Source organism: Mirounga leonina, unplaced genomic scaffold (assembly GCF_011800145.1).
Source record: "Mirounga leonina isolate KUSES-001 unplaced genomic scaffold, KU_Mleo_1.0 Mir_224, whole genome shotgun sequence".
Lineage (NCBI taxonomy): Eukaryota > Metazoa > Chordata > Mammalia > Carnivora > Phocidae > Mirounga > Mirounga leonina.
In genome coordinates this window covers 19,713,241-19,727,982 of record NW_023270615.1, presented here as the reverse complement: position 1 = coordinate 19,727,982, position 14,742 = coordinate 19,713,241, and the positions used below count along the sequence as shown (strand labels likewise).

Sequence of the window (14,742 nt, the reverse complement as noted above, 5' to 3'; positions counted from 1 at the left end):
CAACTCTATTTGGGCGGATTTGCCCTGCCCCCCTGTGGCGGGGGAATAGGCTCAGCGGGAATCAGTTTTTGGGGCTTTTGTTCTCTGGTGGCTTTCCCTGGCGGCTCTCCATGTCTCTTCCATGAGTCAGAGCAGAAGAGACCACTTCCAACCCTCTGCCTCAGAGCAGAGAGACTGCAGTCTGTTCTTCAGTGAGCTCTCCAGGCCATACTGTCTCCATTTCTGTCTGTGCTGCTATAAACTGCAGCGTCCTGGCTTGTGCGCCCCTCTGCAGCGCTCCCAGTCCTGCCTCCAGTTTGGGGCACGTCTCTGCCCTTTGTGCTCCTAAAACCGCCAGCCACTCCCAGTTCATATGCGTGACCCCGCTACTCTGGGTTTCCGTCTCAGGGGCTGCCCTAAAGTCCTTTCCCTGCCGCTACCGGTCTGCGAGTCTGTGCCCCGTCCCCAGCGAGCGAGGCTGTCACTCACCAGCAGTGTAGGATCCTTATGGCCAGGCTCTCTCCCACTGCTGTTTATCCTGACATCTGCCCACAGAATCACGGCTCCCTGCTTCATACCTCCAAACCAACCGCCTGCGATATTCTGTTTGTAGAGATCCAGATCTTCTTACATCTCAGGCTGATTTCGTGGGTGCTCAGAGTAGTCTGGTAGATATCCAGCTCAATTCCGGGGACCACTTGAAATAGGGTCCCCTACTCCTCCGCCATCTTTTCTTCCCCATCGTGAATGATTTTTTAAATGTATTCTTGGATTCTCTTTGCTAGTATTTTGTGAAGGATTTTTATATCTATGTTCATCAGAGATACTGACCTGTAGTTCCCTTTTGTATGGTGTTTTTATCTGGTTTTGGTATCAGGGTGATACTGGCCTCATAGAATGAATTTGAGAAGAATAGGTTAAGTATTTTTTTAAATAGATTTTATTTATTTGACAGAGAGAGCACAAGCAGGGGGGAGCAGCAGGCAGAAGGAGAGGAAGAAACAGGCTCCCCGCTGAGTATGGAGCCCAACGCGGGTCTCAATCCCAGGACCCTGGGATCATGACCCAAGCCAAAGGCAGACGCTTAACCAGCTGAGCCACCCAGCTGCCCCAAGGTTAACTATTCTTCAGATCTTTGCTAGAGGGGCACCTTGGTGGCTGAGTTGGTTAAGTGTCTGCCTTTGGCTCAGCTCTTGATCTCGGGATCCTGGGATCAAACCCTGCCTCGGGCTCTCTGCTCAGTGGGGAGTCTGCTTTCCTTCTCCCTCTGTGCTCTCTCTCTCTCAAATAATCTTTAAAAAAAATCTCTGGTAGAATTCAACAGTGAAGCTGTCTGGTCCTGGACTTTTGTTTGTTGAAGTTTTTTGGTTACTGATTCAATCTCCTTACTGCTAACTGGTTTCTTCAAATTTTCTATTTCTTCCTGCTTCAGTTTTGGTAGGTTATATGTTCCTAGGAATTTATCCATTTCTTCTAGGTTGTCTAATTTGTTGGCATATAGTTTTTCATAATACTCTTTTTAACAACTGTATTTCTGTGATGTTGGTTGTTATTTCTCCTCTTTCATTTCTAATTTTGAGTTTGTTTTGTTTTGCTTTTTGATGAGTCTGACTAGGGGTTTGTCAGTTTTCTTGATGTTTTCAAAGAACCAGCTCGTTTTTTTGGTTTCTATATCATTTATTTCTGCTCTAACCTTTATTATTTCCTTCCCTTTGCTGGTTTTGGGTGGTGTTTTGTTCTTTTTCTAGCTCTGGTAACGTTAGGTTGAGATTTTTCTTGCTTCTTCAGGTAGGGCTGTATTGCATATACTTTCCTCTTAGAACAGCTTTTGCTACATGCCCAAAGGTTTTGGACCATTATGTTTTCATTTGTTTCCATATACTTTTTGATTTATTCTTTGATCTCTCAGTTGACCCATTCATTGTTTAGTAGCATGTTATTTACCCTCATGTATCTGTGGTCTTTCCAGATCTTTTCTTATGGTTGATTTCTAGTTTCATAGTGTTATGGTTGGAAAAGATGCATGGGATGACTTCAGTCTTTTTGAATTTGTTGAGGCTTGTTTTGTGGCCTAATATATGATCTGTTCTGGAGGATGTTCCATGTGCACTTGAAAAGAATGTGTATTCTGCTGTTTTAGAATGGAATGTTCTGAATATATGTTAAATCCATCTGTTCCCATGTGCCAATCAAAGCCACTGTTTCCTTGTTGCTTTTGTTTGGATGATCTGTCCATTGATGTAAGTGGGGTGTTAAAGTCCCCTACTGTTTGTTCTTAACTCTTTTATATATTTGGGTGCTGCCATGTTGGGTACATAACCATTTACAATTGTTGTATCTTCTTGTTGGATTGCCTCCTTTACTATTATATAGTATCCTTCTTTGTCTCTTTTTACAGACTTTTATAGTCTATTTTGTCTGATGTAAGTACTGCTACCCACCCTTCTTTTGACATCCATTTGCATGATCTCCTTCCCCTCAAGACTTTCAATCTTCATGTGTCTTTAGGTCTGAAATGAGTCTCTGGTAGGCAGCTTACAGATTTTTTTTTTTTTTTAATCTGTCACACTATGTCTTTTGAGTGGAGCATTTAGTACATTTACATTGAAAGTAATTATTGATAGATCTGTATTGCCAGTTTGTTAACCTGTTTTGTGGTTGTATTTGTAGCTTTTTTTCCTGATTCTTCTCTTTCTTTCATGGTTTGTTGGTTTTCTTTAGTGATATGCTTAGATTCTTCATGTTTTGCTTATCTATTACTGTTGATTTATGTTTACCATTTGATTTATATATAACATCTTCTGCATACAGCAGTCTATTTTATGCTGATGGTCATTCTTTACTCCTTCCCTCCCCTCCATGTTTTAGGTATATGCTGTCCTAGTTTACATCCTTTTATTTTACTAATCCCTTGACTGACATTTACAGAAATACTTTTACTGCTTTTGTGCGTTTTTTACTTTTCACACCCTAACTTTTCTTCTACAGCTGGCTTAGTGGTCACATACTACTGTAGTTTTCGTCTGGGAAACTCTTTATCTCTCCTATTCTGAATGATGGCTTTGCTGGATATAAAGTATTTTTGGCTGCAGAAGTTTCCCTTTCAGCATTTTGAATATATCATGCCACTCCCTTCTGGCCTGCAAAAATCTAATACCCTTATGGGCTTTCCCTGTGTATGTAGGTCTTCTTTTCTTTTGCAACCTTAAAATTCTTTTTTTTTTTTTTTTAAGATTTTATTTACCTATTCATGAGAGACAGAGAAAGAGAGGCAGAGGGAGAAGCAGGCTCCCAAGGAGCAGGAAGCCCGATGTGGGACTCGATCCCAGGACCCTGGGACCACAACCCGAGCCAAAGGCAGACGCTCAACCACCCAAGCCACCCAGGCGCCCACAACCTTAAAATTCTTTACCCAGTATTTCTTGACATTTTAATTACAGTGTGTCCTGCTGTGGACCTCCTTGGGTTGATTTTGTTGAGGGCTCTGTACCTCCTGAATCTGAATTTCTTTTTCCCTCCCCAGATTTAGGAAATTTTCAGCTATAATTTCTTCTCTTCCCCCCTTTATCTTCTTCTGGGATCCCAGTAGATGCAAATGTTACTATGCTTGATGGAGTCACTGAGGTCTCTAAGTCTATTCTCTATGCAGTATTTGTCTCTCATCTGCTTAGGTTGACTGCTTTACATTACTCTATCCTCCAGGTCACTAATACATTCCTCTCCTTCCTGTAGCCTACTATTTATTCTATCCATTGTAGTTTAGTTTCATTTATTGAGTTCTCAAGGGTCTCACTGATGTCCTTCATTCTTAAGTCCAGTGAGTATCTTTATGATCATTACTTTAAATTCTCTAACTACTTCTGTTTTGTTTAGGTCTCCTGCTGTGTTTTTGTCATGGTCTTTCATTTGGGACATACTCCCCCTGCTGCCTCATTTTGTCTAACTCTGTTTCTGTGTGTTAGGAAACTCAGGTATATCTCCTCTTGAAAGCAGTGCCCCTGCAGTGTTCCCTGTTCACCAGGACCTGGTGTTTTAGAGGGGTCTCCTATGTGTGTTGCCTGCATCTTGCTGTTGTGTTGGAGTAGCTTTTCCTTTCAGTCCAGACTCTGCACTGACTCTATTGCTATCTGTGGTGTGAGAGAGACCCAGGTAGGCTGGCTCTGAAGGGGAGTGACCATGAGAGAGCTCAGGGGTAGGGTGGTGGTGTTAACAAAATTTGCATTGGGGAATCTGGCCTAGGACTAGTGACTCAAAGTGTGGTAATTGCCAGGGGCATGGTGTACATTAGCAGCAGTGGCCTGGGGTAACTCAAGCAGCTGAGGTGGCCATCAATGGACACATGGCAGCTGGGAGCCTATGGTGGCTGGGCATGGCATGCACAATGTCAGCAAAATTTGCACTGGGCCACTAGTCCTAGGCCGATCCCCCAAAGCAAGGTGGCAGCCAGGGATAAAGTGCACAGGAGCAGCAGTGGCTTCAGGTGTGCAGCAACTGACCAGGGCATGCATGAGCTGCTAGTCCTAATCCAGATCCCCCAAAGAAATGCAGTGGCCACAGAGGCACAGCGCATTAACAGAATTTTTGCTAAGCCCAGGCCTGAGGCCAGCTGGCTTGGCGTGGGCAAATCCTCAGGAGAATACAGGGGTGTGGTACACTGCTAGCAGATTAGGTAGCAAGTGTCTGTGTAGCCCCGTGTCCCACAGGTGGCCCTCTCTGCTGGGGGGTGGGGAGGAAAATGGCACCTGTCAGCTCCTTTGTTCCCAGAGAAGTCCCCCAACATGCTCCGAAATCAGTATAAACAGATCTCCCTCCCGTTGTGCAAGCTGTCGCTTCTATGTTGCCTCTCCTTGGGCTGCTGTCACTTTAGGGGCAGGCTCTGGCTATCACTTGCCTAGCACTGGCGTGGCTGACTTTTAAAGCTCCAAATCCCACTGGTTATACAAACTCACGGAATTCAGCCCCTCTGGTTTTCAAGACATTGAAAGTCTGGTTTCCCAGACATTACAGGGATTTGCTTGCTCTGTGTGGGCTCTATGATGCTTTCTCCTTTCCATGACCACAGTTCCATCCTTCCGGCAGCTTCCAACCACTGTTTCTGCCCTTCATAACCTCTCAAATGTGAGTCATGGAGTTTGTTTTGCGTGTCTTCAGATCACTCTCCAGTTTACAGACTTGGATATGAGTGATATCTAGTTGTAAACATGGGACTGGGTGAGCTTAGGGTCCTCTTATTCTACCATCTTGCACTACCTCCCCCATGAGTCATCTAGTTTCTCAGTGGAAGCATATATTTGTGGATAATGTTTGCGTTAGCTTTGGCTTGCAGAAAACTGTATTGGGGGGAAAATGTGTAACTCTAATGGCAGCAGTTTATAGGCTCACGCTGCCTATGATGCTTTCTTGCTGGGCTGGTAGTTGGAGCTGGCTCATCATGAGTGTCTTCTGTGTTGCAATAAGATACGCATTAATGTGTCAGCGAGGGATGGAAGGTAGGTATGTAAAGGATGTCTTGGTTGCGGGAACAGCTGAGGAATGACTGTTGGGCAGGTGGAACCAACCATTCACAAGGTACCTGTGGTGATTCTGACCATCGTTTTCTCTCCAGCAGAACCAGGGACAGAATTCCGGCCATGGGGCCATTCCTGCCCGGTGACCTTTTCCAGTACCCAGTTCCTCGAACAGTATGTGCTGTGTGGTCACCTTCCTCAGATCTTCCCAAGCTCATACGCAGGAAGCCCCATCCCAGTGGAAGCTCCAAACTGCTCAAGTGAACAAGCGGACGATGGAGGCATGGAGGGGAGACTCCGGCTGAGTGGGGTTTCCAGGGTGCTCTTCAGACCCTCTCAGGACTGGCCAGTAGACTGGGTAGAAGGCAACAGAGCTGGGCATCCTGAGGAGGCAGGCCTTGCAGCATCTGAGGCAACCATGTGTGGAAAATACAGACTGGGACTTGGTACCAAATCTAGCTTCTTGAGCCTCCAGAAGCATCATGTATGCCCTGAATGTGGCAGAAGCTTCTGTCAGAAGTCAGACCTCACCAAGCACCAGAGGACACACTCAGGGGAGAAGCCTTACAGCTGTAGGGAGTGTGGGCGAGGCTTTGGCCGCAAGTCCTCCCTCACCATCCACCAGAGGAAACACTCAGGGGAGAAGCCTTATGTGTGCCGGGAGTGTGGGCGCCACTTTAGGTACACTTCCTCACTTACCAACCACAAGAGGATACACTCTGGGGAGAGGCCCTTTGAATGTCAGGAATGTGGGCGAGGTTTTCGCCAAAAGATTGCCCTCATCCTGCATCAGAGGACACACTTGGAGGAGAAGCCCTTTGTGTGTCCTGAATGTGGGAGAGGCTTCTGCCAGAAGGCATCACTCCTCCAACATCGCAGCTCACATTCGGGCGAAAGGCCCTTCTTGTGCCTTGAGTGTGGGCGTGGCTTCAGGCAGCAGGCACTACTCCTCAGTCATCAAGTCACACACTCAGGGGAGAAGCCTTATGTCTGTGCTGAGTGTGGGCATGGCTTTCGCCAGAAGGTCACCCTTGTCAGACACCAGAGGACGCACACAGGAGAAAAGCCTTACCTGTGCCCAGAGTGTGGGCGTGGCTTTAGCCAGAAAGTCTCCCTCATGGGACACCAGAGGACACACACAGGGGAGAAGCCTTACCTGTGCCCGGAGTGTGGGCGTGGCTTTGGTCAAAAGGTCACCCTCATCAGACACCAGAGGACGCACACAGGGGAGAAGCCTTATCTGTGCCCGGAGTGTGGACGCACCTTTGGCTTCAAGTCACTCCTCACCAGACACCAGAGGACACACTTAGAGGAGGCGGCTGATGTGTATGGAGTATGTGAGCAAGGACTTGGCCAGAAGTCTCACTTCACCTCTGACCAGAGGGCACACTCAGTGGGGAAGCCATGTGTATGCAGTGAATGTGGGCGAGGCTTCGGCTTCAGGTCAGCCCTTGTCAGACACCAGCGCACCCACTCAGGAGAGAAGCCATATGTGTGCAGGGAATGCGGTCGAGCCTTTAGCCAGAAGTCTCACCTTCACAGACACAGGAGGACCAAGTCTGGCCATCGCCTCCCACCTCAAGAGCTGCTCTCCTGACCTTTCCTTTCCTCCTGAGTGTGAAGATGGCAGAAAGCACTAGGAGATGTTCCACTTTCCTCAGATGCAGTGGAGGAAAAAATGTGTTCTTTCAGTGATTGGAAGATAGTTGATTTATGGTTTACTTTATGTGCTAGCAATGTGTTTTAATTTGCTAGGGCTGCCATAAAGAAACACCACAAATTTGATGGCCAAAGAACAATTCAAACTTGATGGTCAAAGAACAATTTTCTCACAGTTCTTGGGACTGGAAGTCCAAGATCAATGTGTGCACTTTGGTTTCTACCGAAGCCTCTCTCCTCCGTTGACAGATGCCTACATCCTTACTGTGTCCTCGCATGGTCTTTGTGCACTTGTTCTAAGGACAACAGCCTTACTGGGTTAGGGCCCCACTCTGTCACCAAACGAGGTCACACTGTGGGTTCTGGCTTCAACATAGGAATTTGGAACAATTCAGTCCATAACAGCCTCCTGGACCCCCGAAATTCGTGTTCTTCTCACATCCACAGCATGTTCTTAACAGCTCCCAAAGTGTTGACCCATTCCAGCATTGACTGTGTCCAAAATCTCATGTAAATCAAGTGTGCGTGAGGCTAGGGGTATGTTTCATCCTGAGGCAAACCAGACAAGTTACCAAAGATGTAGAATTTGCATTCCCTTTCCACAAGGGGAAACAAGAAAAGATTGATGGGTCCCAAGCACATCTGTGACCTAGCAAGCAAATTCTATTAGGTTTTAAAGGCTTGAGAATAATGTCTGGTAGGATGCTTTGCCCTCTGGTCCTGCTGAGGTGGCAGCAGCAGGCTGACAGCAGTATGCAACCCCCTGAGACCATGGAGGCATTCACCCTCCAGGCCCACCACGGGAATGTCAGACCAACTGATCTGTTTCACTGTCAGGGTCACTGTTTCCTCCTCTTGGTGGGTAGCACCACAGAAGTCTGACAGCCGGCCTTTGCTGTGTCCCGTCTGTACCATCCTTAGTACAGCCTCGTAGTTACCACTGAGCATCAACTGGTTCCAAACTAATCTCTTTATCAAATGACTGTCCAACAACACCACTGGTATTCTCTCTAGAACAGGCTTTCTCATTTTCACAATATGGATAGGCTAAGAATTCTCAAAATCTTCAAGTTCTGGCTCCTTTTTGCTAAACAGTTCCTTCAATTTACCTCCCTCCTCACATATTTCTAGGAGGAGCAACAAAACAGGTATACCTTTCAACACCTTGCTTAGAAATCTCCTCAGCTAAGAATTCGTCACTTCTGTCACCTAAGATTTTGATCCTCCACTAAACACTGGAACACAACCCAGCCACATTCTTTGCTGCTTTATAATCAGGATTGCCTTTCCTTTAGTTTCCAGTAATGTTCCACATTTCTGTCTGAGGCCACAGCAGAATCACTTCTAATTTCCCTTTTCCTACCATAGTCTCCTTGAGGCAACCCCGGCTTTCTCCAGCAAGCACCTCTAAACCCATCCACCCTCTACCCACCACCCAGTTCCAAAACCACCTCCATAGTTTTTCATATTTATAGTAGCACACCACTCAGTACCAAAACTGTATATTCTTTTACCAGGGCTGCCATAACAAAACCAGAGACTGGAAGTCCAAGATCGCCCTGACCTACTGAACTTTGCCTGCTGGCTGGCAGGTGGTACCTTCTCCTCACGTGGCCATTCCCCTACACATGTGCCAGAGAGCAAGTGAACTCTGGTGTCCCTTACTCTTGTAAGATCTGGGCTCCACCCTTACAACATAATTTAACTTTCAATATTTCCTTAGGTCCTGGACCAAATACTGTCACATTAGGAAAGGGCTTCATCATGGACTTTTTTTGGGGAAAATTTAGTTCATAACACTGCCCTCTGGACTCCCCGAATTCCTACCTGGCCCTCAACTCCTGCCATAAAGCGTCCTGATCTTTTCTTTCCCAGGAGTGTGAAGCCAGCAGGAAGCACTGGGCGGTGCTGCACTTTCCTGAAGTGGAATGCAGGAAGCATGCTGGTCCTCTCAGTGGCCAGGGGTGTGTGTGTGTTGTGTGTGTGGGTGGGGGGGTGTTGGACACACCTTTCTAAGCCCTCCTCCACACCCAGGTCTGTTTAATAAACTGCTTCTTTACAAAGCTGAACCTGATCATATACCTCATTCCTTCAGCTGTCAAGAACCCCATGGTCCTGAACCTCAGGAGACATGGAGGGTCACTGTCTATTTGTTCTTAACTGTGGCCCTGAGTGTGGGGAGGGCCCTCATCATCACCCTTTCTTAGGTCCTCCAACAATGCCAGTAGGGGCATCTTCTTGTACCCCCAGCCCTGCATCCTGTTAGCCACACCCATGTACCAGTGATCCAGCCTGAGGACTTGGGGCCTTTCTTCCATGACCCTCCCTAATCCTCCAGTCAGAGGAGCTAGAGCACCTGTCTTTATACCCAGTCCAAAGTACTGTCCCTTTAGCCTGCCTCTCACTCTTGGATCCCCAGAGCCTGACAAGTGTCCAGCCCAGGATAGGCCTTGTCCTTTTCCCCAGGCCCAGAGGTTTTTCCTGGCTTAAAATCCAGAGGCAATAAAAGATTAATACACACACCAAAAAAACCCCCAAAATTTTACATGTCAAAAATATCAAAAGTAATACCAAAAGACAAATTTCCTTCCTTCTGGAAGGAAAATCTAACATATTTCACAAATAAAGGGTTAATATCCCCATTTTACAAGAACTTTCAAAAATCAAAAGACCAGAAATGCCACAGAAAGTGGGCAAGAGACATGATCAGGAGTAAGTATACAAATAAGTGCAGTCTGCTGCTTACAGGAGAATGCCAATGGCCAACTGGTAACTACATTTTTTTTCCTCCTACTAATATCTCATATCACAGTGTTTTTATCAAAGCTATGAAATTAACTTTAGGACAGCACTATTGGGAACTATTCAGATTTTCCATTATTGTCCTTTTTGTGATCTAGGATCCAGTCTAGGATCCCATATTGCATTTATTCTCATGTCTCTTTAGTCTCCTCCAATCTATGACAGTTCCTCTGTCATCCATGACCTGGATACTTAAAGAGAGCTGGTCAAATATTTTATAGAACCTCACAGTTTGGAATTGTGTGATATTTTCTCATTACTAGATTTGCATTATAGATTTTCTAGACTACCACAGAAGTGAAATATCCTTACTATATCATATTAAAGGGTACATGATACCAACAAGATTTATTCATGGTGATGTAACCTTGGTCACTTTGTAAAAGTGGTGGCTACCAGGACTCTCCACTATAAACTTGCCATTTCTCTTTCCATACCCCATTAGTTGGAAGTAATCTGTAAGTCCAGTCCATACTCCAAGACAAGGGAATTAAGCTCTATCTCCTGGAGAACGCACCTTGTAATTAGTGCTTCTTACATCCCCCACCCCACAGAACAAAGTGGCACAGTGTTTTATGGCTCCCAAACTACCAAAAGACAGCCCAGGTAGGTCCATTCCTCCCTGGATGGAACAGAAGTCCTGCTGACAACACCAGGTGAGCCCAGCAGCACCAGCAGGTGGGAATGATTAAGGGAAATGCTTTCTTATCTCACAGGGTTGAGACTCCCCTCCCCAACCTAGACCCAACATAGCCAGGGAGGGTCGGTCCTGCCACAGAAACACCTGTTCCAGGAAGTACTCTATCTCTAGAGACCTGAGATTCCCCATCTAAGCAAGACACTTAGCTGGGTGGCACCAGCAAGGACATCCCTGCTAAACTGCCCAGCCCAAGAAGAGATCCATCTCCCTTACTGGCAGACAACAGGTTGCCAGGAGGCACTGGAAATGGGGATCCTGACACATTTAACAGCTCAACCTGTGAAGCTTTTGCTTCCCTTTTGGTACCAAATAAGCCAAGTAGACCTAAACAGCATTGCAAGAGTTCTGAAAACTATACTGTCATTGGATCATAGGCTGCAATCTGGGAGCTAACCTAAAAGCAGGGTGACTGCCTGCTAAAATCAAAGGTTTAAATATGACCCAGAGTCTCTTAACAGCTAAATGTGCAGGATGCAATAGAAAGTTACTCATCATACCAAAAACCAGGAAATCACAACTTAAATGAGAAAAGACAATCAACTCACACCAACACTGAGATAAGTTTGATGCTGGAACTATTTGACAGGGATATTAAAGCAGCCATCATAAAAATGCTTTGAGCAATCACAAGTTCTCTTGAAACAAATGAAAAAATACAAGATCTCAAGAACAAAAAACAAAAACAAGTTACACCAAAGTTCAACTGAAAATTATAGAACTAAAAAATAGAGAATTTAAAAGCTCATTGGATGGGCTTAATGGTAGAGTTGATATGACAGAAAATGTAATTGTAGAATTTGAGGGCAGATTAATAGAATTTAGCAAATCTGAACAATGGAGAAGAAAGACTGAAAAAAAAATCTTTGCGACAAGAACAAAAAAAGCTAACATTTGTGTCAAGTCCCAGAAAATGAGAAAGGAAGTAGGATTGAGAAAATACTTGAAGAAATATTTTGAAGAAATGACCAGAAACATCCCATATTTGGCAAGAAACATAAATGTGCAGATTCAAGAAGCCAAGTGAACACCAAATAACATAAATCGGAAGAAGTCCATACTAAGACATCATAATTAAAATTCTGAAATCTAAAAACAAAACAAAACAAAAAAACCTTGAAAGCAACCCCAGAGAAATGTCTCATTACCCATAGGGGGACACCAATTCAAATGACAGCAGATTTCTCATGAAATCATGGCAGTCACAAGGATGTAGCATAACATTTTTCTTCCAAGTGCTGAAAGAAGACTGTTAACTGCAGTCTTCTGCATATCTGCCAAATATCTGCCAAATATCTGCCAAAACCATCCTTCAAAAATGAAGGCAAAATTAACAAACACATTCCCAGATGAAAGAAAACTAAGAATTTGTTGCTAGCAGACCTGACCTTAAAAAACGGCTAAAAGAAAGTTCTTTAAACAGAGAAAATAATAAAAGAAATACTGGAGCATCAGGAAGAAAGAAAATACCATGAAAAGAGCACAAATATGACTACATAAAACAGGCCCTCCTTCTACCCACGTTTTTAAAATTACATGTGATGATTGAAGCAAAAGTTATACTATCACCTCATACTCTAGACAACAACGTTTAAAAATGGGAAAAAGGCCCTAAACAAAAATAACATTTTCACACTTCACTCCAAATGGTAATATACTGAGAGACTGTGATAAGGACTTATGTGTATTGTAATACCCAGAGCAACCACTAAGAAAACTATACAAAGAGATACACTAAAATACATGAAGAATGAATCCAAATGGAATCTTACCAAATAACCCACAGAAAAGAGAAACAGAAAAATGAGACCTAGAGGAAACAAATTTAAATTCAGTAATAAAATGGCCAACTTAAGCCCTAACACATCAGTAATTAATTACCTTAAGACTGGTTCTAATTACACCTATCAGAAGACAAAGATTGGTGAGGGTGGATTTAAAAAAAACTCCCCAACTATACACTGTTTATTAAGTTCAGTGACATAGATTGAAAGTAAAAAGGGTGGGAAAATATACACCATGCAATCAATCTTAAAAAGCATAAGTTCCCATATTAATATCAAATACAATAGACGTCACAGCAAAGAAACTGACCAGAGACAAAGAGGGGTGTTATATAATACAGGAATCAATGCACCAGGATGGTATAACAATTCTGTGAATGAACCAAATAACAAATATGCATGAAGCAAAAACTGATAGAGCTGAAACAGATTTTGAGAAAATTCGTCATTATTGTTGAGTTCTCAGCAACTGAGAACTACAGAACAAAAATCAACAAGGATGTAGTAGAGCTGAACACCATAATCAAGCACCAGGATCTGACATATATATCACTCCATCCAAAAACAACAAAATATGTTTGTTTTTCAAACACCAGTGGAGTATTCACCAAGACAGTCCATATTCTGGTCCATAAAACACACCTCAACAAATTTGAAAGAATTAAAATAATAAAGAGTATATTCTTTACAGTTGAATCAAACTAGACATAAGTAACAACAGGAAAATTTACAAAGACTCTGAAATTTGACAACATCATACTAAACCATGGGTCAAACAGGAAGTTGTTTCAAAGGAAATAAAAAATATATTGCACTGAATGAAAATGAAATACAACATCTCAATCTGTGGGATGCAGCTAACGCCATGAGGAGGAAATATAGCAGTAAATACATCATACATACAAAAATGTTTCAAACCAGTAACAAATTTATACCTAAAGAAACTTCAGAAGTAGAACAAACCCAAAGGAAGCAAATGGATAGGGAGAATAAAGAGCAAAGATCAATGTAGTTCATACAGAAAAATAGATAAATCAAAGGAATAAAATGCTGTTTCTCTAAAAAGTAAAATAAACTTGACTAACCTCTTGTAAGAATGACAAAAATTAGAGCAAAAACACAAATTATCTGGGATGCCTGGGTGGCTCAGTCGGTTAAGCATCTGCCTTCAGCTCAGGTCATGATCCCAGGGTCCTGGGATCGAGTCCCGCATCAGGCTCCCTGCTCTGCGGGAAGCCTGCTTCTCCCTCTGCCTCTGCCTCGCTCTCTCTATCTCTCATGAATAAATAAAATCTTAAAAAAAAAAATTATCAAAATCAGGAATGAAATGGGATATCACTACAGATCTGGTAGCCATCAAAAGGGTTAAGGGAGTGCTATGAACAATTTTACTACTGTCATGAATTCTGTATCTTTGAAGAAGTCGACCAATTCCTCAAAAACCACATCCCAAAACTCTAGATCAGAGTGTTTACATAACCACTAAGAAAACTGAATTCATAATATAATTCTTTTTATACATGGTTGGGTTCTATTTGCTAATTTTGAGAATTTTTGTGTGCATCTTCATGAGAGATACTGGTCTGTAGTTTTATACTCTTACATTTTCTCTGTCTGCTTTTGCTATTAGGTTAGTATTGGCCTCATAAAATAAGTTAGGAAATGTTCCTCCTCTTTTCTGGAAGAGACTATATAACCCTGGTATTAATAATCCTTCTTCGAATGTTCAGTAAAATATTCCAATGAAACCATCTGGACCTGGAGATTTCTTTTTCAGGAACTTTTAAGATCTACTACTGCTCTTGTGCTGAATAACTTTTCAGACCAATAAGTCGTACTTCAGTAATTGTACATAAACTCAAAACTTTACCCAAAAAAGGAAAAAAAATGCTTAGGCCTCATAAGCACCACATTTCCAATAAAGTGCAGTGGCCTTAGCTATATCTCCCAGGGCTAGAGCTGAAAGCCACAAGGGAAGTTTGTGTGGTGGTGTGTTTTGGGGGATCAGAATAGAAAATGGGCCTTTCTTATTCCAAGCAACTGTGGTGCTGCTTCTGTTCCATATGAGAACAAAAAACTCCAATCACCTTCTTTTTTAAAAATGGTAGAAAGATGGGACACAATTTTTTTTCTATTAAATCCACACAATCTTTTGGAGGCTCTGAAGGCCTGGCCTATGGTTGGCCCAGCTGAGCATAGAATGAAGGGGTCTTTCTTTTCAGTCTGTGTAAGAAGATTCTGGTTTCCTCAGCAAACCACTACTTACTCACTCTTGGGTCTCCTGGAAGGGATAGGGTTTTGCAATCAGCACCAT

General features: G+C 43.5%; 1 protein-coding gene across 11 annotated transcripts in view; it reads left to right on the top strand.

Annotated features, from left to right (window-relative positions):
* ZNF169 (zinc finger protein 169) overlaps positions 1 to 9,214 on the top strand; it is a 67,873-nt gene extending 58,659 nt beyond the window's left edge. For 8 of the 11 annotated variants that reach the window (XM_035029205.1, XM_035029211.1, XM_035029204.1 and 5 more), the window contains one exon: positions 5,585 to 9,214. In XM_035029205.1, coding sequence (XP_034885096.1) covers positions 5,585 to 7,083 — 1,499 coding nt within the window. In that variant the 3' untranslated portion in view covers positions 7,084 to 9,214. The remainder of the gene's footprint in view (positions 1 to 5,584) is intronic. The other 3 variants (XR_004683554.1, XR_004683553.1, XM_035029209.1) reach the window with 3 other exon arrangements.
* The last annotated feature ends 5,528 nt before the right edge of the window (positions 9,215 to 14,742 follow it).